Raw genomic sequence first — 24,410 nt, forward strand, 5'->3', positions numbered from 1 at the left:
AAACGAAGCCTGAATAAACAAGAGATACAGCGAGGAAACTAATCCAGTTACGGTTGTCGAGACTTCCTATGCAAGTGTGGAAACATGAGGTTAGGTGAGGATATTCTTTGTTGTGAATTTGAAAATTTCCTTGAAATTGCACGCACTGGAAACCTACATGCCTACTCACGTAATAAAGTTTTCATTTTAAATACCAATCACCATTGGTTCTATACCATAATTACAACCAGACCTCGTAAAAGTCACTACACCAGAAATGATGCTCTTTTGTTCAATTAGACGTAGATTCAATTCCGTTGCTAACGGATTTGATACTTTGTTCTTTGCACAAAGTTCTTTTAATAATTGGATTTTCAAGTTACATTTGACATTCTTTCAGCTTGCAGCGCTTGAAACGCACGGGATGGAGCAACAGAAGGATACGGAACAGTCACTACGCAGAGAGGTACAGCAGTTGCGCGATACTTTGGACGAAAAAACGCAGCAAGTATATTCTGCAGAAGACACCATCTACCGGCAAAAGGAAGTCGTAAGTTGCACCACTAGCTTACACCAATACGCTAAATTATTACGCAAATAAAAGATTTGTTTTTCAACTTAGTAGGTACAGTATATGATGTTTTATGTACGTAGCATAACGTAAATATCTACTATAGTCTTTAAGGTGGTTATTGAGTCATTTGCCTTTGAGACGAGTAACCTTTGATCTTCGATGATTTTCATCTCGTCTAGTCCAAGAAAAGCGCCATATCGGCTATTATCAGTTTAAACGTTCAGATACTCCATAACAAAGGATTTTTACTCTTATACAGCAAAGCACTTCAGACAAGTTACGAATCTGTTTTGGACACGAAATCAACAAAATATTTTAAATATTTGGTCGCCAAAACGTCATTGAGTATGTTTCGTTTTTGATCCGTGGGAACGAAAGCGAACATAATCTTAAAATAATTCGTCGCTTTTTGTGATAAACCGATGCAGTTCTTTTCATTTGTTAAGTCCAGTCTTAAGTGGTGCCGAGTTGTCCATATAAGGAACTTATCCCGTGTTTTGCGAAAATCATGTATTTTTCTGCACATTTGTTTTTGTTTGGAAAATTGCAATTAGTCTTCTTATAGTTGAAGTAGGTCTTTAATCTCTTCATTGCCTGTCGTCGTCTCTTTCACTGCCTTGGGGCAGCTCATGGCATTATTTTTCAGCATATTACTGTTGAAACCGTACGTCGTTTTTTTGGGCTATGACATCATAATGCGCTAATCGATGATTTAGCGAGAACCGCGTTATGCATAGTTAAGAACGAGACAGCGTAAACAAAGCTGGCCTCCGGCCGCTTACGTTTTTCTCTCAAAATAGCTTGCCATGTTTTTAAGTTCTCTAAATAAGTTTTCTAATTTAGTACCTGTCCTATGCAGTAGGTACGTTACGCCAAGTTCGTTGCGGACATTTTTTAAATTTTTTGAATGCAAGGAATATCGCTATTGCCCGCTCTGAAATTTATGTTGTAACCCGTGAGTTAAAAGCGAGCTGAGCCTATTTTTAAGTAATTTTATTTATTTACGTTGCGAAATCTAGTTTGCGGTCTGTTCTGCTGTTTTCCTCTGCATGTATATTTGAAACACAGATAGATGCGTTTTTTTTATAAAACAGTCAATGGCTTTAAACGACCAATGTCATATAATCGGAATTTTTATTTGTAATGAACAGACTAGTTGTTTAACATTAACTTCGAGGACTTTCTGAAGTAGTTCACATCATGTAACCAGCTGTAAAGGATGTTTGTTTAATTTTGTTTGATGCTAACAATGTGAAAGGTTGCTATGGCTATTACAAAGGAACGTTTCGTTAGTCAACGTTTTCCGGTTTGGGGGTAATCCCCGGATATAAGCAGTCTGAAGTGTCAAATGAGACGACTTACCCTCAAGTGAAACTAATCATCAAATACCAGACGTCTTAGCTGTTCTTTGCAATTGACTTTGTTACTATTTTCAATGTTTTGCCATTGTTTTACAACAAAAGGTAACTAGGAATGCTTAACTTGCTGTTGTTAGCGAGACGCGATGTTTCCTGTTGATTCGCGGTTTCCCTGGACCTACCAAAAACAATTTTTAAATCTTTTTTTGGGTTTCTTTTACACTTGCGTACTTATATCTGAATTGTAGCGTTGCTGCACTTCCTATCATTTTCTCTCTGTACAATGTATGACGTAGCTATTTAAACCGATAAAAAGCGTGTCGTTTGGTGTCAGATAATCTTGTCGTTTTTAGAACTAAGCTTTTGATCGTTCTATCATCTGATCTGTTGTGTACATAAGCGTTTGTCGAATTCGTTTGAATTGTGTCGTCGGAAAATTCAACCGCAGCCAATGTAATCTTTTACGTTTGTTTGTGTAACCACGTCAAAGTACACTTCTGATCGCAGCGTGAGGTAGTGCTAATACTTTTCATTCCAAATTTCTAAACACTAACTATTCCTATGCGAATATATGGTAAATATTAAAGGGGATATTATGAGAATTCTTTAAAGATGAGGTTTAATATTTTTGTACTACTCCTACACCTTAAACACATTGAAAGTGGTACAAGGCCACAACATTCACTACTTAATTGCTTTAGTTTTCCAATAAAAATCCTATCAAAATGCCGAACATAATTCATGGTTTGCCTGAAGACTTTCGAAGATGTTTTTTCTGCCACGGTGTTTGGTTCATATCAAAGGCATTGTCATTTGAATGTTCTGTTAAAGTTTTTGTCTCCAAAATGGTTCTTGTTTGTTCATATCAAAGGTGTTTTCTTCTATAACTTCTGTGGATCTTCTTGTCCTTTCGACGTACATTGCATTGCATGTTGCTAGGTCAGTGCATGTTAAAAATAAATTACAGTAATAAAAAATAGGTTCATTTCCCATGTTTCGTTTTTTTTGTGGGCCGTGATACACAAAAGCCCATGTACCCATGCACAGGTGTTTTATGTAGATCTATGTGTGAGGGTGGTTGTGAAAGGATGATGTTCAGCTTGTGCTTTAGCAAACGTGCTGGGAGTTTGTAGATTCGTGTTAAGTATTGTTCAAACAATACCTATTATTCCTATTATCTCGTCCATGGATTCTGTGTATATGCGCCGGCGTGAACTTTCCTGCTATAGTTTAATAAGGCCCTTATTTTAAAAATTATAATATTTGTATAGGTGTTTGCATTTGATTGATGTGACACTGTTGTTCGTGACCGGGGTCCTAGCTAAAATCGATAATGTATTAAAGTGCATTGTTGGAAATAACCCCATGACTCGCATGCACCTGATTCTCTTTTATAATTGTATGGATAGTAATCTGATGATTAACTTGTGAAATTTCCCATCATATAAATTCGCATTTCTTCCGAAGAATTCCTGTAAATTTAGTTCAAAGTACCCCTCCATTTCTGGAGCTTTGCGGAAGAATGCTTTCGTTTATTTGGACAACGTAACCGTGTTCACACAGCGCAAATTTTTTCCAACTACCGATTTATTGAATTCCTCTCGCCGGATACTACTATCACGCCGCAGTTTGCTTGTTTGTGATAAGAAACGTTTACAGGCAAAGCTTCTTGATCTTTGCCCCAATTTCACGGCCTCTGACTGTAGTTGGAAGACTCGGTGTTTGCACCGAGTAACTTATTATTATTATTATCATCACACGAAGAATATCCTTCTTACTTTTTCGCATAATAAGCTAATGCTTTTGAACTTGTGGTTTCTAATTGCAGTGAGAGTATTGAAATTTATAGTTTATTGGCTAAGGACATGTAGTGAAAGTAATCACGATTCTCAGGTCACTTATCACTAGTCTTCCGGCATTCATGCCGTATGCAGGCGTCTATTATTAACTTACAACAACTGCCACCTGTGAATACAAAATCATTCTGCATCTGCAAACATCACGTAGAGATAGATTTTATTTTCCCTAAACCTATTCAGGGCCAATAGTTATCAGCGGAACGTGACGCGGTTAATGTAAAGCTGCTTCGTATCACTATTATGACTCATCTCTTGCTTATTATTGTTTATTAGCAACAATAGACCGGTTAATGATAAATAAATATTGTGTGCGCTTTTCAATACATTAATTTTAGGATTGATCAGGACTTTCATGTCTGTGTAGGCTTTCGCAAATAAGCGGCTTTCGTTGCTGATAGTAATGATGCTTCGCTGCTTGTGTATCTTGCAGACCACATGTGGGCATTGGTTACACCCTGCTCGTGTTATCTTCGATTTCAATGATAAATTAAACTTGCGCAGTCAACGTGTTTGTCATGTAGCCAAGCATTTGCCAGGCCAATATTTGAATGAGAGTATTTATCATATTTAGATGGCAGTTAACCTTTGTCCTTACCTTCCTATGTTTTTGTGTCGTTTTAGAACGGGATGATCCCACGGTTAAGAACCTAAACTATTACGTCATTAGCATGTTTATTGTTTAATGTCATCTAATAAGCATTTTACCTAACTGAGACGAATATGTTGTGCATAATTTTGGTCTTTGCTGGGAAAAAATGTCATATCTTGACAAATGCATTTAATTGTGAAACAGTAAATCAGCAAAAGCGAGTTGATATAAATTATAAGCGATAGACAGAACACAGAAAAACACAAAACTCTTTAAAGCTACACTTCAAGGAACTTCAAAGTCAAAAGTAGCAATAAAATGGCAGTAAAATGGCAATTACAGCGCGATTTTATGTAACATTTCATAAGCATCGATACATTTCAACAGCAATTTAGCTTGCCCCACATACAGATGGGCGCCGAGATGAGTTTACGACACACACAAATAACGACACAATGGTGCAAATAATGGAAATAAATATATAGCTTTGTAAGAGGCGCGAGGAACTTTGGAGCGACTTTCAAACGATTTTAAATTGAAGAACGTGTGCGTTGCATGAATAAATATATGGCATGGCTATGAATTTACTGCGAACAAGCCGACAACCTACTACGTCCGCTGGACGACCGGCTAAGTTTATTGGAAGAGTTCCTCGGAGAGCTTTGCATCTTATCGGTTCCTTCTGGAGATGACATTTCGTTGTCAATGAGGAGCAAGGAGGTCCGGAGTTGATTGCTGTTCCTGCTCGGTGATGCGGCAGCACTGGAGTGTCGGGATGCAACTGGGGAAGCGTCGGTTTTTGTTAAGCGGACAACAGATGTACCATTGCTGGAGTCTGTGTAGACTTTGGTGGTAACTTTTCCCTGCTCTCGACCGCAGCATTGTTCTACCGCGGTATAATCGTCGTCGCTTCCCGATATTTTCTTTTTTAGTTTCATTACGTAAAGAAAGCTGCACACTATAACGCATACGAGGGCAGCCGCCAGCAATACAACGGCAAGATTTAGGCCGGAATTGCTTGCGTGCTGGTTGGAAGGATCTGATCCTTGATCGGGTTCAGCTACGCCTGCTGTGATATCATCGGTCATTTCGCCACACCTTGAGCCCTCAAAGCCTGGCTGACACTGACAGATTGGCTCCATTGTTTCGTCAATGGACTGTTTGCAGATGCCACCGTTAAAGCAGTAACTTGTATCTTTGCATTCGGTGAAGTAAGTGTCCATTTGCGGTCCGATAACAGCGATTCTGGTTTCAGCTCTGGCCATTTGGCCATCGGCGTTTCTCGCTTGGCAATGATACTTTCCATTGTGAGTGTGACTGGCGGACTGGATCATGATATAACTGTTCTCTTTGTCGCTTGTATCGACGTACAAGCCCGCGCTTCTATAAATGTGACTGTCGATGTTGTTGCCGTTTTTGAGCCAGACGACCTCCGTTACTGGAGAACTGGATTCGACCTTGCATTGGATGATTTTCATCCATCCTTCGTAGAAGACTGTGCTGGGAGGAACGGTTATCCTCATCGGGCACGCTCCTCCATCTGAGGAGCAAAGACCATTCCAGACCGCATGTCGATGCTTTCTTCTCCTAGACGACACTGGCGCTTCTATTGCGCTCAGCTGGTTCCTTGCAGACCCAATAGGGACCAGCATGAGGATGTAGGTTTCTCGGAGTTTGAGCTGCTCGTAGCACGACGCGAAGCTCCCTGGATCAACACTAATCTCATCAAACCGCTTCAGACTTCCGTTATTTTTCATCCAAACCTGTTCGATCAGGAATCTGTAGAAAGACAAAAAAGCGTTAATATTTTTCGATTCAGCTCAAATCTAATTCTTTGCGAGTAGTTGAACGAGTTTTGAACGTAAAACGTTCCAAATGATGACTTATCACGTGCACTTTTTTTCTATTTATAACAAGAATAGTATAGAGGCTGTTAAGGTTATTTCGGAACCATCGCATTGTTTACCCACAACAAGTAGGTTAGGTCAATTATGCCACGCTCACATGAGGGAAATAAAATTGAAGTTTTTTTACTATCTGTCTGTGTAACCACACAAGTATATCTTTATATATCAGGCGATTAAACATTAACCGGTTGTACGGACCAGCCCATACCTTGTCACATCCCATTCACACACTTACGGTTGATGCAATACATTATAAGCCACAAGGTTTTCAAAGATTTTCCGTTTTTCTATTTTAAGTGTCCTTGAAATACGTGCTTCAGCTGATGACGTTTTTAAGCAGATGTCAACTACCCATAGCATTTGGGTCACGTCGTATTTCGTCATTCGTATTTGCTATTTCGTAATGCTTACATTGCTAATCTTACACGCAGCATTTTAAGATGAGTTTTATGCGTTCAAGGTACATTATGTCTGGCGACTAAGGAGTTCATCTAGCTTGCGTTATCAAACGCTATCATTCGGACGCTTACCTTATGCCGGTGTTTGAACTTTGCATTCATTTCTATAGAAATATTAATTAAATTTTCCGCCATTGTCTTACCTGTGGCTACCGCTCAATTCTCCCATGTATGTCGATTCCACCACCACTTCATTTGAAGCAAGTTTGTGAAGACGAGCCGCCTGATTTTTCCGGCTCGTTCTGTGAGACGAACACTTTCCTGCGTTCACATTCATTGAAATTTCGAGCAGGATTGCCAGCATCACAGCATAACGGATCACGTTGGAACTTATTCCAGTCATTTTTGCGTTATTTTTTTTTGCTCCTGGTCACACTTGTAACTACTAAGCTCTTTGTAGAAGATTTTTTTTGTTGTAAGCAATGATCTGCCGTTAGGTCGTTAGTCCCGCTGTTTCTGAACATGAACAAGTTTCCGCGCTTTTTATAGCGTGTCTTGTGTCTGCATCGCCTTTTTTCCGTCGTCATGATCGTAAATGTTTGGTCTCTAGAACACTCTGTCATTTTTTCCCAAATATTTCAATACCTTTTATCTACAACGAGAGAGAACGGGTTTTGGTTTCAAACTTCTTTCGGTCATCATATGCGAAAAATTGCACCTTACGTCATGTCCTATACGCCAAGGGTCATGTAATAAGATTTTGTGTGTGTGATGTTATCTGCTCGCCAAAACGTTTTGTCAGTAAGATGAACAAAAGATGACCAGATTTACAGACTTGCGTCTCTTATTATCCCATGACTAATTACTGTTTTGGCATGCAGGTTAAAATAGTAATAAATATTCCTGATTTTGTGTAATAATAATTAATACAAAAAAAAATTGGACTAGGTTTCTAAATAAATTGCTGTGGAGCTTGGAATTTATTATACAAAATTTTGCCATCATTTATCGCAAAAATTGCTTATTCATGTCCTTAAAACGCCAAACCGTTTATATTGTCATTGTTTTAAACGACTACCTTTAGTCCAGATGCTCTTATTATTGCGTCACCATTGACGTCAGCAACAGTAGGCATTTCCGGCGTCGATTACCAAAGGTACAATAAGTCGACACGCGAGTTTGTGTCGCGGTTTGTGTCGCGGTTTGTGTACACCTATAAATACCGCGCATTCACCGATTGTGTGTAACCTTTCAGAGGACGCGACCGAACGTAAACTGGAACGAGCGTGGCATTATTTACAGCAACATGCCGTGTAAAGGATATAAACCAATAAAGGCCCGTATACAGTTTATTCAAAAGCGGACTATTATTACGCACGTGTAGTTATGTTATTGAACAATGCGCGTTACAGAGTGGAATAGCAGACCCGTTTTAACAAGAAAAGGTTCCGAATGGAACGCGACCCTTTGTTTTGCGAACATGTATTACACGCGAGCAAGTTTGCTTGATGATGAGTTATTGTAATCGACAGGTCGCTTTGTTGTTATTTATGGATGACTCTACTATATTTATTGTTGTCATTTCGCATCTGTTCGCTCTTTGTGAAAGTCGTAAATTTGTCTCGCTTTTGTTACGCAGTAGAATCAATTATTGCGATTAGATATCCAACATAATATGGTGATGTGTTTCTGTAACGTCAACGTGTAACAAAATCAGTCTTGATTTTCTGAAGCCCTGTAAGATGTTATAGCTAATTCAGTTCCGTTCAATTGCAAACTGTGCAATGTAAAAATACATTTCTTACGGATCACCTAAACTTCTCCATAGCGCGTACAATTTATATACTTAATTGATTGGGTTATCTCATTTCAAAAATGAAACCTTTTACTGGTATTACTTTTCCTATAATTGCACTGGCCATTTCATGCCGAATAATATAATTGCAGTAGTGTCCATATATCCATAAGGTTTCATGTAGTATTGAGGGGTATGAGCTTATGCTTTGCGATCCTATAAAGGAGAAAATCCCACCCCATTGACTATTGTGAGGTCATTTGCACGTGCATTGTTGTTTATGCTTGGCTTCAGTTAGGTCATGTTTTATCCTATCGCGAAACCATTTCCAAATCGCAGATGTTTCAAATCGTTTGACTCACGCAAAACATGTTTCTTATGGATTAAAAACCAACCGATCAACTTCAATTTGCTTACTTTCATTTTCAGCCTATTTATCCGCTTTTCCTGCCACCCTTTGACTACAAATCACGATTGATAACTTTTTTATCCCTATTGACACTTCACAGTGCAAAGCTGATACATATCTGTAATGTAATCTCGGCCTTAGCTGCATTAAGTGGAGATTTGCTAATCCAGACAACGAAATTTAACACCAAATACTTACCGGTACGACTTTCGCTGATACGGTTTATGTTGTTGGTATCGTGATAAGGGGTTTAAAGTGTTTAAACCCTCTGGCCAACCATAGCCTACGCATTTCTTTAACACAATTGTTCAGATAGCAGTGTATGTCGTTTAGCACCTGGTCTATTTCTGGGTAATTTGGCGTCCATAATGTGAAGCCCCTCCAAAGGTTAATTCCCATGATAAATGAAAAATTTTGAAAAAATGTCTTTCGGAAGAACTTCGCCAATACTTTACGTTTTTTTTGTTTTCCCGCGTTGAACATGTTGTGCTTAGTAGTTATTACACTTACATCACAGTAGTCACTCCATATTTTGTAATTGTTGGATAACAATACCACTGTTATGATAAACAATAGCTGTGTTACTGCACGAAAATAGTAAGTGGTAACTCTTCTCGGTAAATCATGCAAATTGGGAAATTTTATTAAAGTATTGAATCCAAAAGAAAACAAACCTTTATCGGATTTGCAAGATTATGATTGGCTGATATGGCTTGTGACAGTAGTTCACTGGTGATTTGAAATTTATTTTAGGGGTGGAACTCACTGCCCTATTCTCGTATGTTGTTTTGGGATCGTATTTCACAATAAATAGCCAACTCCACCCCTATCGTGCTGCGATATTCTTAATCGCAACCTATGTCACGTTAAGCCCGTTGCTTTTGCAGAACGTGCGCTCTTCCAAATACTCCAGATTAAAAAAAACTTGTTGAAAGCAAGAAAGCCATTTCCCTTCTATGTAAATATCAAAACCTCACGTTTTCTAACGTTATTTCAATGCCAGAGTTTGTATCCAAAAATCCAAAAACGTTCAGTGTAAAATGCGCGTCTGACTAATAAGCCGTAAAACCGTTATATCTTGCTAACTCCTTTAAAATAGTTTAAACAGCTCCTCTTTTCCGGGCATCGAACCGTGCAATGGGCGAGGCAACGTTTTGCTGAATTTAACCTATTCACCTCACGTTCCAGAGCCCTATTTGAATCTTTTTGTTGCGTCATGTCCGCCAACAAACGTTGCGAAATAAGAATTCTTACAAAATTTTGTCCAAAACGTATTGACGTCGCCAAAAGTCCCTGCAGTAACGAAATTTTTTCAATGAGTGTGCACAGGAGGCTTTTGAATTCAGGTATGTCCGACGGAAATACCTAAGTGGGCCAAACATTAAGTCACTAGTTCAATTTCAGGCCTCACATTTACACAAAAAATAACTTACACTACCACCCACAAACTAACCACACAAACGACACGCACAAGAACGGATCGACGTTGTGACGTCGTGACGTCGTGTGTGACGCTAATGCAATTTGTAAATGAATAAAATAATAATTAATCAACGACTCGTTTTGATACGCCTACGCTTTCATATATATATTGCATAGATATACGCTATAATACAACGACACTAACACCAGAGCCTCAGAAAACTTTCAAAATGGCCGCGGGTTGATCATAGCTATTTTCATTCATTTAGGAGTATACGTCATTAGTTAAAGCAATCTGTGGCTAGTGTATACGAATGTTTTACAAATGAACTCTACCGTTAGATGCATATTTTGTTTTTGTCTTTCTACCACCCACTTTTTCGGGTTATTAGTTTTAAAATAAAGGTAACAAGGCAAAAATATTTTTGAACTAACCTCGCATAAATATTTGATGGAATTGTTTCTTTACAATTACTGGATAATTCCGGTTTTCCTTTACGTTGAGGAGAAGTGTCCTTTTTTGTAGATAAAAACGTTAACTTGGTGTGATTGTATGGGCTTGTTGCTATTTTCAACTTTTTTATCTGCTCATAAAAGTGTACCGAGTGACGTCACAGTGAACGAATTATTTTGTAATCCGTGTATTGTTTGCCTGGCATACCAGGATTTTTTTGAACCTTACTATCTGAAAAAATTCAGACCCAGTCACGTCAAGTTTTCCTTCCCGCCATAAAACACGCAGTGACACTTTTGCTTTAAAAAATCGACAAACGACAAAAAACAACTCTTTGGAAAGGTTCAGCTTTTTGAAACTTTCAGTTTTATAACTTTTTCTTTTTTATGCATGGAAACGTCGAGAGACGACGCTCGGTTGATGGTAATTCTTAGAACATTTTAATAGCTTTCGATGCTCGTTTATTAATGCTGGATCATTTTGTTTTGTAGTAAAGTTATATTTCTGACAAGTTGTATATTACACTTACGTCATTTCCGTTAATAGCACGATAAACCAGTTCCCACGCAACTAACAGCCCTTATCATCTTGCGTGACGTCGTGCGTAACGTCATTCTAGGCAACGTCGCGAAACTTGACTCGCTTAGACGCATTAACCACTAGACCGATCACACGAGCTTGTACGAGTGTGATTTTTCGATGTCTGCATTCCGGGAGAAAAACAAGTTTAGAAATTAGTTTATTAAGAGGGATGCGACCTTCGATGTTTTAATTGTTTCTAAATTTAGATTTAACTTTGATTTAAGAACAAGCATCAAAATGGTAACATGAACCGCGCCAAGCTTTTAAATTGCGGTAAAACATTGAAACCTGCATATTATTAAGATTGTAGCGATCAGTGAAGGCTCGTTAACTGAGTGCTTTTGTATCTTTCTCGACATGAAACGAACTCGTTTTGTCGTAACTCTTCTGAGCAAATGTCTGACGGCTCGCATTTGCGTGGGTTTTGATTTTATGTTCAATAGTTGCAGTGATATTAACGCTACGCCCCGTCTCTATTTTGTGATTATTTGCCGCCAATTTAACAACGTCAAATAGCTCGCCCAGCAAACCTTTTATGTGAACTAATTTGCAGTGAGAGACATAACTCGGCGTGTTTTATCAAATTGCTGAAATGGAAATACAGCATTTACATTGAACTGGCCAAGTCATTCTGCTGTGCAATGATTCATTTTTTGTTCGACTGCCGCGCATTGTTTTAGACTTTAAAGTCTTGTCGCATTTCGAGTGTCTGGCTTGCGTTCTACGTCAATTCTATGTCATTTAAAACTGTTTAGCGGAAAATCAAAATATGGTTTATTATATCAAACGATACGTGTGATCTAAGGCTACCCTGTGTAGCATTTCCCTATTTGTTTGTTAAACTAGTAAAAAACGCTGTCTATGACGTATGCTGAAGCCTAATCCACGCTTTGCGCCCGTGCAAAATTTCAATTACCCGATTTCTGTTTTCATCGCTCAATTAACGTTTCAATTAGTTATTGACTTTAGAAGTTGACGTCTTTAGTAATTCGTGGCAACAACCAGTAAATTGTAGCATCCCTGAGATATATGAGAAAGATTATTACATTGTCAATTGTTTGATTAAAATTTCCTTTTAAAGCCTTTCTTAAAAGTGTTTGTTGAGATTAAAAATGAGTCTGAAAACAAATTGAGTTTCTTAAAATGAACAAATACTAAGAACCGCTAAAATGATATTTGTAACTACAACCGTGTTTTTATGATTTAATTATGCAGTACTTTTAATAAAGCAAAACAATATGGAATTTTTTTCTGGTTTTCTATAAGATTCTATGTAGGTATGACTGTATGTATGTATTTACTATATGGTAACCATAGCAAGTTTTTAAAAATATAATCTAATATAATCAAAGGAGATAGTAACATTTTTTAATATTAGCATAACTTTATTTTCACAAACTACGTATTAATTTATTTCATATGGTCCAGGTTTCACTAAGGTCATTTTTCCGTATATGGAAGGTTTATTACTCATTTGGGGAAACTTGTATTTGATAAATTTTTATTATTCGGAAAACTGAGGAAGCATTTTTGTAACCCATGTAAAACCTACGCGTTACCAGAATTAAACAATTTCTCAATTATTACCAATAGACTGGAGAGAATGTGGCATTCCGGAATATGACGATGATATTTTATTAATGGAACGCGTCATGTGTCATAGTTAGCATTTTTCAGACTACAAAATAATGAAGAATGTACCGGTTTATTACTTGTTTTGGTTATGATGTTGTTAGGTAGCTTATTTGTTCATTTTAATCCTTTCATCATCGGTGTTTAGGAACAGTGACGTACATGGTGATGTTGCTATCACGAATATTCCTTGAGCATATTTGCACTTTGTCTCTTGCTCGTATTTCTTTTGCTCATTTATAGCTCTATCACCTGCCTTAATGTTGGAATAATTGCCCTACAGACTGCGCTTTGACATGAATTGCCTTCATTATGTCGTCATAAATGCCGGGTGGAGGACATGATTAAATGGATTGAAACGGGATGTTTTGACCATATAAGTAAACTGATGTTGTTTGCTAAATCAGTGACGTATGATGCACGATCGCTGGGCACCGGTAATGTGCCTTAGCGGATTGCAACTGTAGCAATCTTCGCAAAACCTCACTGTTTTTATTACTTCCGTAAACTAAGTTTCGCCTGCAGAATTGCAAGCCAGTGATATTAGAGTTCTCACTAACAAGTGAATACTAACAAGTGAATGTACTTCAATTTCTTTGCTATAGAGTATCTAAAATTATTTTGGAAAATTTAATAGTTTTAAGTCCTAAAGCTCACATCTCCTTTTTATGTAGCTTTTTATCGGAATTGATATTTTGCATTGCTTGTTGATATTTTTTACAATAATCATAATTTAGTTCTGGTTAGTGTAACGGCTTTTATTTCGGACTTTTCGTTTGGCAAAGTCTTCAATGTTCATTTGTTGTGCAATGTTTTGTAATTGACTGTTGACAGGTTTTCTAGAAAGGCCGACTCACCTACCTCTAGTAAAGTTTGCGTCCCACACGTCTGGAAATATTAACACACAAATAGTTTCTAAATCTTAAACAAACACGATTTGGCTTTGTTGTAGCGGGCATTATCTCACAAAGCGCGGCGTATTTGATAGAAATGCGAGAACAATGTTTAGTTCGATTTTGTTGTAAGTTTTTTCAAAGGGATAAAAATTACCTACTAATCCACCGAAGACGAAGAAATAGGAATCCAGGGGAAATACAGACACCGTTAAACTTATCGCTTGTCCGTCGTTGTTAGACAAGCGAAGTTGAATCTTGAGCATCAAAATTTTTGAAATTATTATTGAATCACTTTACCCCATTATTGTAAATCTATCTGTGTAATTAGGTTTCGACAAAGCGTTTCTGTCTTACCCGTGAAATGTCAACGTATTTATCCCAATAAAACTTGCGTTATATTGACATGCGATCCATGTTATAACTGAGTAAAATTTCTTTTATCCATATTTCGTTTCTTTATTCGACTTATTCTCATATGAAACATTAAGCGTTACTCATTCGCTAATAATAGTTTTTCTTAACTTTGATCGTAAAACCCCGTGTCTTGTCACAATACTAAGTTATTTATTCAGCTAATGACGACACAGGTTTTACTACTAACTGTATTGGAATCTAAATTATTTCCAAACCGTTTTCTGTTATTACGTCATAATACGTTTTGTTAACGGGTTATACTACTTCTTTCGTGTTTCTGTGTAAAGATTAGCTTGTGTTGTTAACGAGAATAGACGAGTGAATTTTTTTCTTCTAGTAAATCAAACATGTACTGTACTAAACTACAGCGTTTTTGACGTGCGATTTCGTTAATCTTAAACATATACTAAGGAGAACCTGGACGTCGTAAAGTTGATAACGCAGCCAATACGTCAGTAAGAAAGTTAAAAACGCGACATAAATTTTACCTTATGTAAAATGTAGATATAAACGCTAATACAAAAACAAGATGCATATTCCTATAAATGAAAGTTTACACTGTAATGCAAAAATTATTGCAGGGATCATTCAAAAAGGAATCACGCTTTTCGAAATACGATCTCCGCCATTTTGTTATTGACTGAAACCTTTATCTATTCGGTCACTGTCAACATTTCCGACCTCTTGCAAAGTTTTACGATCATTTTGTAGCGTTGCCGCAATCATAAAACGGCGCCAGCGTCTTAGAAAAGTTTGCTCTTATTTATGCGCTTTGGTACAGGTAGAGACCCATAAAATCCAGGCGCCTCATTGTTAAAGGTTGTCTCGAATGATACGTTCGTTGTTATAAATGGCGACTGCTATTCTAAGAACTGTTCTTCTGGCAGCAACTTCGTGCGGTGGCTTTGCTGCTGTAATTTACATTTTGCTCATTATTTTATATCTCGATGTGTAACGAATCAAAGTAATTAATCTCTTCGCCTGCCGCTTAAGTTACACAATTAAAAAGGTAAATACTAATCGAATTCAATTCTGGTGCTATCGGTCAATATTTTTCTATCTTGTTTGTTTATTTTGTCGTGGAATGTCGCGAAACGCGTTAGTGTTTGCGCAGACGGAGCTGGCTTCGTCTTCGTGATTTTGAGACGAGTGACTGCTTTGGAGACAACTGCAAAACAAGACACGAGCGTTTGCCGAAAGTAATTTCATGGTACTCCAAGTTAAACTTTATCGTTGCTCGGCAACCTATTTAGTTCTTCTACAAGTCGAAAGCATGATGTCATTCATCTATCTCGTTAAGTGCAGTTTCTCTCGCTTGTCTTTACATTAAATTTTCCTTATGTTCGCCGGTTTCTATAGCAATGTATGTACAATTACGCAATGTACAGTAGATAGGCCTTTGATTTCAAAAGATTGGATTGGCCATAACAATATGTTTACGATCCATACGCTTACGTATGTGTCATTTCCACGCAAAATGTCATAGGTTAGGCGTTGCCAGTCCTCAAACACATCTACGATCATTTCTTTGACATCTCTGCAAAGTTCAGGTGTTGTTATTCCCGCCATAAATAAAGTTTATTCGGCTTCACGAAGACGAGATAAAACTGCAAATAATATTAATTTAAATTGCTAAGCCACCCAACAATTGTGATTGTCTTTGCTCATATGTTTTAAGAACTAACTGTTCTATCATTTCACTACCATTGTGGTGCATTACGTCGATATAAAGCGTTTTTCCACTTTTTATGACAGATAGAGGAGCTCACTGCTATCCAGCAGACGACCGAGAAGGCCTCCCTGGAACAAATGGATGCCTACATGGCTGAGAGCGAAAAACAGTTTGAACAACTCAAGTCTCATTTGCAGGAGAAGAACGATCTTTTAAAGGCCGCACAGCACGAGAAAGAAGGATTGCAACGAGAGGTGCTGCAACTTAACTAAAAATTTGAGCTATGTTTAGAAATGATGTCACAGTTAGGATCTTAGGTTTCTGGTACTGAGCAGACAATTTTGAATCTGGTCTCAGCAGTGGTTTACATATTTTATAACTGAGCAAATCCCTCTCTCTTTTGTGTCTCAGTTCATAGCTTAACCGCTAAAATGCACATTAAATTTAACAAGGTCGACGCCCTTTCGAATGAACTTGACAACGCCTCATCCGAAACTTCCCGGACCCGCAACGCTCACCAGGAGGAGCAGAAGAGATTAGAAGACGTGGAACAATTGCTCAAGGAGCTTAGGTTGAAGTTGAAGGAAGAACAGAAGGAAAACTCCCATCTGCAAGAGCGGGTAATCTAGCAGCGGTTTCGTATACTTTTTATTCAGAAGTCATTAAGCGAATGTTACATGTCATTTTCCTGCATCGTTTAACGAAATTGGCTGAGCAAATTCCGCATTAGACCATTTTTTAAGCTTGTTTGACGTTTTTTCAGAAGAGCACTTCACCCATGATTTGCTGTACTCTTGGTATTGCACAACCACGCTAGTTAATCTTAAACCTATTGACTTTTGTGCAGCTTGACGAGCTAAATCGCAACGAGTCCAGGGGATCCAACTCCGACGACGAAGAGGAAAGATTAACATTGCATGATATGGTGGAGGAGATGTCGCTTAAAGTGCAAGAAGCTGAAGATGATAAGGAAGAATCACTCGCCAAACTCCACATACTTCAGGTATACAACACAGAAAACTGGCTTTTACCGCACCACTGCTATAAATGCTGCGTTGACTTTGTAGCTCAATGTATCTTGTGTGTGGCTGCTGTTGATTTTGTTATCAATCCCAAAACTTATATATTTAACCGAATATTCGACAAAAAAGACAAAAGAACTTTAGATTATTAAGCAATCATACTCCCAACATATGAGCTACTGTGCGTTATTTAAGGTCGGAAAAGGATTGGTAAATAATTTTTTTATCGTTAAAGACATTGTTTTATTTTTTTGTATTTATATCTTAGGATCAAGTTGGCCAGTTAAACAATGAACTGGAAATGGAGAAAAGTCAAGTTGATGTTTTACAAAAGGACACACAACGCCAGAAAGAAGAGGTATAGATTGTTATATCAAACACCGTGCGATCGTTTTGCTTGTACTTTGAAAACGTTTAGAAACGGCAATTGTAGCTTTTTAAACATAGGCTAAATATAATGTAAATAATAAGTACCGTGGCGAGTCCAAATTAGACACTTTATGCGTTTTTGGAATTTAAGGTAAGACTCGCCTTTTTCTCTTCTCTTTGGATCCGCTTTCTTCATATATCACAGTGAGGTTTTTCGGTTCAACGTCCCTCGTTTCAACATCTTAACCACACTGTATAACTTGCCCTTTCGCTTAACTTCAATTAATGTCTGGAGAAAAGGAAGATTTGTACATCCAAAAGGTCTACTTAGTGACGTCAACCGCGTGATGACGTAGTTATGATGTATCATGGCTTAACGTCAATGAACATTGAAAAATCTATGTGGTGTACCTGGTTATATCATTTTATTATTTCTCTTGCTTTTATTAAGAATACATTTAGCTACGTGCTTTTTAGTAGGTTTACACTTAAAAAATTTCTGAATGCGTTTTGCCTGTAACCAACCTAACAAACACGTTTTTCTTTACCGGATTGTCATATTACATATTTTCTCCAGATTAACAAAGCCGCATTATGACGTGTAGATGTTGTGTCTGGCCTTTTTGCTAACATAACGAAATTAGTAGGTTGACTTGACGTGTCGACAAATCTAAGCTCGCGTCAAAGTAACATCCGGTTTTACAAAGATCTGAGAACACCAAAAGTCGGCCACCCGCGCTGCCTTGACGGGCCCGCGCTTTAGATGAGGCGCGGTGGTTTGTGGCTTCCGTGCTCTGCCCTGTATAACCTAGCTCTGCCTTTGCCCATCCGTATACTGACGTTGCAAGTTTGTGTTCCACATCCATTTTGACAAGTTATACAGTTGTTAAAAGATACAACTTACGAGGTGGCAGAGATTAGTCGCAATTTAATCTGTTCGATGCTTCCATAGGCTGGGCCGGAGGGCAACGAAACATGAAAAACCTTTGCTAAACCTGGTTTAAGCTTTTCCGCTGTCAAGCCCCGTTTCTTATTTACCTAAATATTTTATTTTACTCCGGATGTTCTTACACTTTAGTATATAAGGTTAAGGTTATGGTTATGGGAAACGGGCAAACTTGAACGTTCTAGTTTATGCGACGTGTCACGCTTGCCAACTTCTTACGTCCCGAACACTGTTTTGCAAGACTAGGAAACATTTCTGAATTATTTATTTTACATTTCATTGTTATTTTTAATATATAAATACATTTTCGTAGCCTGTGTGCTACTTTTTAATAGCTTTGGTTCACTTTTTGGTCGCTGAAGCATGTTAATTTAAATTTGCAGCGCGTATCTTAAAATCCAGCAGACGCGATGTTGTCTGAGTTTATCATTGACTTTATCGCTATCTCCGTTTGTTTGTCACTTTTCAAGTTCAAACTTATTAGCAGGCGACGATCAGTGATTTATTCGTCTACGTGCCCTGTAGGTCAATTCCCTTCGCCGGAGCATTGATTCATTCTATCGTTCTTATCGAACCTCTGACACGAACGGTCGTTTAAAACGTAATCTGTACAATGAAAACCGCTTCAGATTATAGCTAACGACCACGTGTTTATATTTATAGCACTCAAAAGATAACGCTGTACTTGTGACGTCATTATGTTTCATTGTTTCGTTTTGCTCATTACGATAAACCGGCAGAAAACCGCGATCGGCGCTGTATCTACCGTAAGCAGGCGGGAGAATGTGTTTGATGCGAACCCTGTGTTGTGGATTCGCACCTTAGCGGAGTTGTGATGAAAAACAGTGCATAGTTTCATGTTAGTTTATTTCTACCACAAGCTATCATATTTCCGGCTCTATGGATGCCGCGAGGTGAATTTTAGCAATTCTTAACATATTCAATGGTAGGCATCGATGAAAATAACACGGCAACACCCGGCAAACGTTGTTTGATTTTACGCCTCGCCACATGTATAAAACTCATAAGAAAAGTTTGCATCGCGCCTGACTTTCTCATCATATTATCTTTCATAGGTCGAACGTTTGCGAATGAAGCTCGCCGACAAGGATGGAGGATTAGAACAAAACAGCGAAGAAAACGACCTCGTGACGTCATTAAATGATAAGATTGTCGACCTTGAAGAGAAGCTCCAGCAAGAAGCAAAGTAAGATAGAGAGATGTGCAGATAGAATAGTAAAAAGCTAAATAAAAAGTAAAAATGAAAAAAATTAAAATCTTTGTCTTTTCATTTACTTAGAACTTGAACTTAAATTTCGTTTTGATCAAATATGTGCAAGAAATAACCTTACGAAAATCAGAAGTTGTCGGAGTTATAGAAATCAGAATACCTAATAATCCACATTTATGACTAAATAGTTCAATTAGTAACGGTCAAATAATCGGCTTTTCAAAATAATTTCGAAGTGAATTGAAAGCGATTGACGCTCACCATCAACGAACCGAGATGAAGTTACGGGAAGTGCTAAAACAGGCCGAGATTGAAACCAACAAAGCGAACAGCGAGAAGGAAATGGTGAGTTCGAAACCCTTCAAGCCTCGTTTATTCATGTCATTTATGCTGACTGAATATATACTGTACTATATAAGCTAAATGAATAAATTACACCATACACATAACTTGATGGTTTTTCGCATGTTAAGTCCACAGAAATATCTTCGCGATTAGGTATAAATGACGAAATATTGAAAAGTAAAAAAAGAGTATCCTACTTAGTGGTTAGATCATATAAATGCAAACATTTTCTTTCAATACACATACAAAGAAAGCTGTGTGGGCACTCTAAGTACAATTCTTTAACTTAGCAAAAAGTACGTTTTAGATAGATCGCAATAACGATCAGAAATAACGCCAAGGTACATAAACTAAAAATCGAACTCAACTGCCACAAAGAAAACAACAAATATCACTTTTTCAAACACAATGAAGTCACAAAAATCATCGCTATGACGTAATAAATTAACATCCTCATCGGCAGATGAGCGTGCGGATGAAGTCATTGAAGCAACAGCTTGCGGAGGCAGAGAATCAGCTAGCAATGTCTGAAGAGGACAGAAAGCATCTTCAGGAAGAACTCAGGGAACAGACAGAGATAAATTATGACTTGAAGCAGACGTTATCAGCTCTCGGGCAAGTACCTGGTTTAATAAACATCTAATTTAGATTCTTATATTAATTATTTTAGTTAGTTAGTTGGGTTTTTGGCAGCTGTTTTTAATAGTGTTTTAAGTATATCGTTTCTACTTCTTCTTTTCAAGTCTGTAGTGTTTTATGTTTACATTTTTTGTGAAAATATCCTTTTATATATTTTGTTTAATACGTTTATTTCCTTTAATATCTCGGTAACTGATTACAGCGGTGTTTTAAGTCTTTCTACGTCTAACTCTAGAGCGATTCATATAGTTGTACTCCAGCGTATCTTTGCTAGGATTTGGAATACCCGTTTATTGGAATTAAACTCGCTGCAATTGAGTTTCTATTCGTTTTATTTTGAGGCACTTGGTTACTAATATATTTGTATAAATCTTGTGAAACTAATTTTGTGTTACCTGTTTTGAAAAAAGTCCTAATATTAGATTTATTTTTTTTTTCAGGCCTGGAGCTGCCGCAAGTGGAAGCCTTTTCACGTCAGTGTGACGTCAGAATCAGTTAATTTCACGACGGAAATGTTTCGCTTGCAATTCCAGTTTGTCTAATTTCGTGCAGTTACTATTCGTTAAATCACAGCGATAATCATTCTCTTTAGTGATTAATGTGACGTGAACTTGTAGCCTTGTGGCGATGCCCTACAGTACTTGCTCACGGGTTAAGTGTAATGTTGGAGCAATGACCTTGAAATGCAGTGAAACGCCTCAAACGGAAACACACAAGTTTTCTTCGATATTTTGTGTAATATTTTGTTCATTCGCTTTTGCAGAGGTACTTTATGTTGTGTTATGTCGACCTCTAGCGATCGTCGGTACTGCCAATTTCTTACCACTAAAGGCGCTTAATGTTGTAAGAAGCCATTTCTTATTATCCGCCCATTTTTGTTTTGCCTTTCCTCCAAAAAAATCGTTTGGTTGATGAAGCGTTTTTAAATTGTCTTATCGCTGCTTTCGTCACACCGTTCGCATTCTAAGGTACACTTTATTGTCAGTAAAATGGCTGCGATATGTTTTGCAATTTCCAAACGTGTTATGTGGGCCACGTGTATATCGCAGTATATCGGCAAGCTATGTCGTCTATATGTGTATCTATTATGTCGCAAGTTCTTTTTATACTCCCCTTGATTTTTATTAATTAGCGTTTTTGTTTTATGTAAATAACATAATTGCAAATTTTTAATTTCTATGTTAACCATTTATGACGTCATATCTACCATTGTTTTACTAACCCAATTTTGAATAGAAATAACCACACACAAACCGAAAACAATCTTTCTTTAAACTTTTCTACAATAGCCTTTGCAGGAGAGTTTAAGCCTGTAACTTATTTTGGTCAGCTGTGTAGACAAAGGTCATAGCCCTATTTTAACATAAGCAGCATGTACGAGCCGGCATTCGTGTGAGCGATTCGAATGTCGAAGTTAATGAAATCAGGTTAAAAAGGCGGGAAATATCACAAACAACGTTAACACCATGCATACAGATTTGGTTGATGACAAAGTTCGTGCAAAGAATCGGCTTGTTACGTCGTGAAGCCTTCAATAACTTAGTATTTAATTGTTGCGTCATACTACCAACACATACAGCTTTGGCAAGCAAAATATGTGGAAAATAACGGGGGCTTGCTGGATTAGGAGGCAAATCCACTAATCACAATCGTTTGCAATTTGAAATAAGTGAATCTGCTCAAACATCCATAATATGTTTCACTATGACGTACCAATGCCTTTGAAACGGCGTGCATCCCCACTGCGTAATTTGCTATTAGTGTCGCGTTACTTAGTCAGGTTACCCTGAGTTAATTCAGCCCAGTTTCGTCGCAACGCAATCCTTCAGAAGGGATCCAGTTGCAAAAATCTTTGCTTAGTATACAAGCGTACAGGCTAGACTATCTACACAGCAGAGACTAATAACTTACATGCTGCTTGCTTAGTTTGTGGCGTACAAGTTTGTATTTCGCCTTTACAACTTATATCAGTTGGAAGTTACAATTTGTCTGAGCGTAAGCTATCTTCCAGGACAATGATGGAGTAAGACATAGTCGCATGACCCAAATTACTTGCTACTAGTTGTCGTATGTGTTCTTCCTATGCGGCAGGTTTGGAGTCGTTGGGGCCGACCTCTGTAGATTTGGCGACGACGAAGACAAGTGAAGGCCTCCTATTATTGAATGCCGGACGCTCGAGAAACCCGAGTCCAAATCGCTGAAAGCAAACATCACCGATTACCAAAGTGGGCTTGTGCCACAATATTCTATTTCGGAATGAAACGTTTGATATAATTGAAGTAGGTTGACCAGGTGGACGACATGCGTTATACCGATGAAGCTGGCCAACAAACACTCTTTAACTCTAATTTGCAGTTAAAAGTAGCTGAACGCTTTCTGGCACGTCAAAAAGTTTATGTTAACAGCAATCACTTAAATCAGAAAATGCGAATTCAGAGAACATTCAATATAGTATAATAATCTTTATCCTAGGACCGAGGAAAGTCTTTGCTCGACTTAGACCGGGCGATGATTTCTCATCACTCGAGCCCCAGCGGTAGTCATTTAATTGAAAGGGCGAATTTACAGTTTGTACCTAACTTTTCTTTCCAAAAAAAAGACTGGTTTGAAGTCTTTGTGAAGTGAAGTTTGAACTTTACTGAGGTTTAAAACTTACTCGGCAGGAATGACGCTAATTGTCGGCTTTTCTTCTTTCATCTTTTTGCTTTTTTTCATTTTGTTCGTCCTTGATTTGAAAGACTGGAAACAAATAAAATCAAAATAAGTTAGCAGCAAAAACAGCCATTTCCATTTGATGTTGACTCGTCACCAAAAACATGCTGGTAGTGAGTTTAGCGTTTGGATCAGCTTGTAGGCTTAATAGCGTGACTTAAAGAACTTAAGCCAAAGTAAGTTATCAGTGGCAGGCATGGTTAGCAAAATCAAAACCATTTTGTTACAAAATCATCTCATCCATAAACCATCCAATTCACACAAAATTATCCTTGCAGGCAGTTTGTTAATGGGTGTATATCATCCGAGTGACAGTTCATTCGAGTGACATAATTAACCCTAACCCATTACTGTAGTTTGAACAGTACTTACCAATGTGTCACTCAAATGAACTGTCACTCAGTTGATCAACTACCTTGTTAATATGTTAGTGACAGAAACAAACCCCACTGCGGCCGATGTTAGACTTAGTCACTCCAGCCTTATGCAAATCCTCGTAAGACTTTGTCATCAAGCCGCCTACAGAACTAAAACCACCACTTATGGCGCTACTCAGTCGATTCTGTGACATACGTACCGGGTCATATCTTGGGCGAAGACCGGCGGCGAAATCTGTAAAAAAAAACGATTGTGATTTATATGAATGTAGCCAAAAATACCTAGGCAACTTATTGGAGTTATAAGTAAGCGTTGTGTATTTCGAAGGGGTCCAGAAGGTATATGATACCGTTGTGAGACTTTGGTAATTAGCATTCACAAATCGCAATAGTTCAATTGAATACATACAAGGAGTGAATTTTAAAGCTAGCAATGAACGTGCAATAATAGCAAGCATTTTCGATAAACTCGTACAAACCTTTCACTTGTTTTTGCAATGCCATGGCATCATTTCCAAACAAAATTCCTGCAATGAACATAAAATAAATTTACAGGAACATGCCTAATGCGAGAACTGAATCGTTTCATGCTACAAGTTATTCTTTATTGTCAGACAGTTTTAAATGCTTTTTCTTTCAATAGCAATTCCAACTGACACGTTAGACTTGCTACATTTTTAAGGGGAAAATGTTGCCAGTCGTTTTTAGTACTTTAGCTTATTAGCCTTTTAGGTCGCAGGGGACCTCGTTATTATATCGTACTTAAAATATGCAGGGGTTGTAGAATACAACATTTCAATGTTACCAATGTTAAGCAAAAAGTTAGTGG

General features: G+C 37.8%; 2 protein-coding genes across 9 annotated transcripts in view; one reads left to right on the forward strand and one right to left on the reverse strand.

Moving 5' to 3' along the window:
* Positions 1–21,755, forward strand: part of LOC143452557 (uncharacterized) — a 45,897-nt gene extending 24,142 nt beyond the window's left edge. For all 8 annotated transcript variants that reach the window (XM_076953576.1, XM_076953577.1, XM_076953578.1 and 5 more), the window contains 9 exons: positions 380–529; positions 16,024–16,194; positions 16,393–16,560; positions 16,788–16,943; positions 17,231–17,320; positions 19,354–19,484; positions 19,745–19,853; positions 20,317–20,468; positions 20,933–21,755. In XM_076953576.1, the coding sequence (XP_076809691.1) occupies positions 380–529; positions 16,024–16,194; positions 16,393–16,560; positions 16,788–16,943; positions 17,231–17,320; positions 19,354–19,484; positions 19,745–19,853; positions 20,317–20,468; positions 20,933–20,975 (1,170 nt within the window). In that variant the 3' untranslated portion in view covers positions 20,976–21,755. The remainder of the gene's footprint in view (positions 1–379; positions 530–16,023; positions 16,195–16,392; positions 16,561–16,787; positions 16,944–17,230; positions 17,321–19,353; positions 19,485–19,744; positions 19,854–20,316; positions 20,469–20,932) is intronic.
* Positions 4,534–7,249, reverse strand: LOC143453122 (uncharacterized). Its single transcript, XM_076954279.1, has 2 exons — positions 6,868–7,249; positions 4,534–6,138 (listed from the first exon to the last, which is right to left on the reverse strand). The coding sequence occupies exons 1-2, from the start codon at positions 7,065–7,067 to the stop codon at positions 4,944–4,946; spliced, it is 1,395 nt and encodes a 464-aa protein (XP_076810394.1). The 5' UTR covers positions 7,068–7,249; the 3' UTR covers positions 4,534–4,943.
* Positions 21,756–24,410: the final 2,655 nt, after the last annotated feature.

The sequence above is a fragment of the Clavelina lepadiformis genome, chromosome 4 (assembly GCF_947623445.1).
Source record: "Clavelina lepadiformis chromosome 4, kaClaLepa1.1, whole genome shotgun sequence".
Classification (NCBI taxonomy): domain Eukaryota; kingdom Metazoa; phylum Chordata; class Ascidiacea; order Aplousobranchia; family Clavelinidae; genus Clavelina; species Clavelina lepadiformis.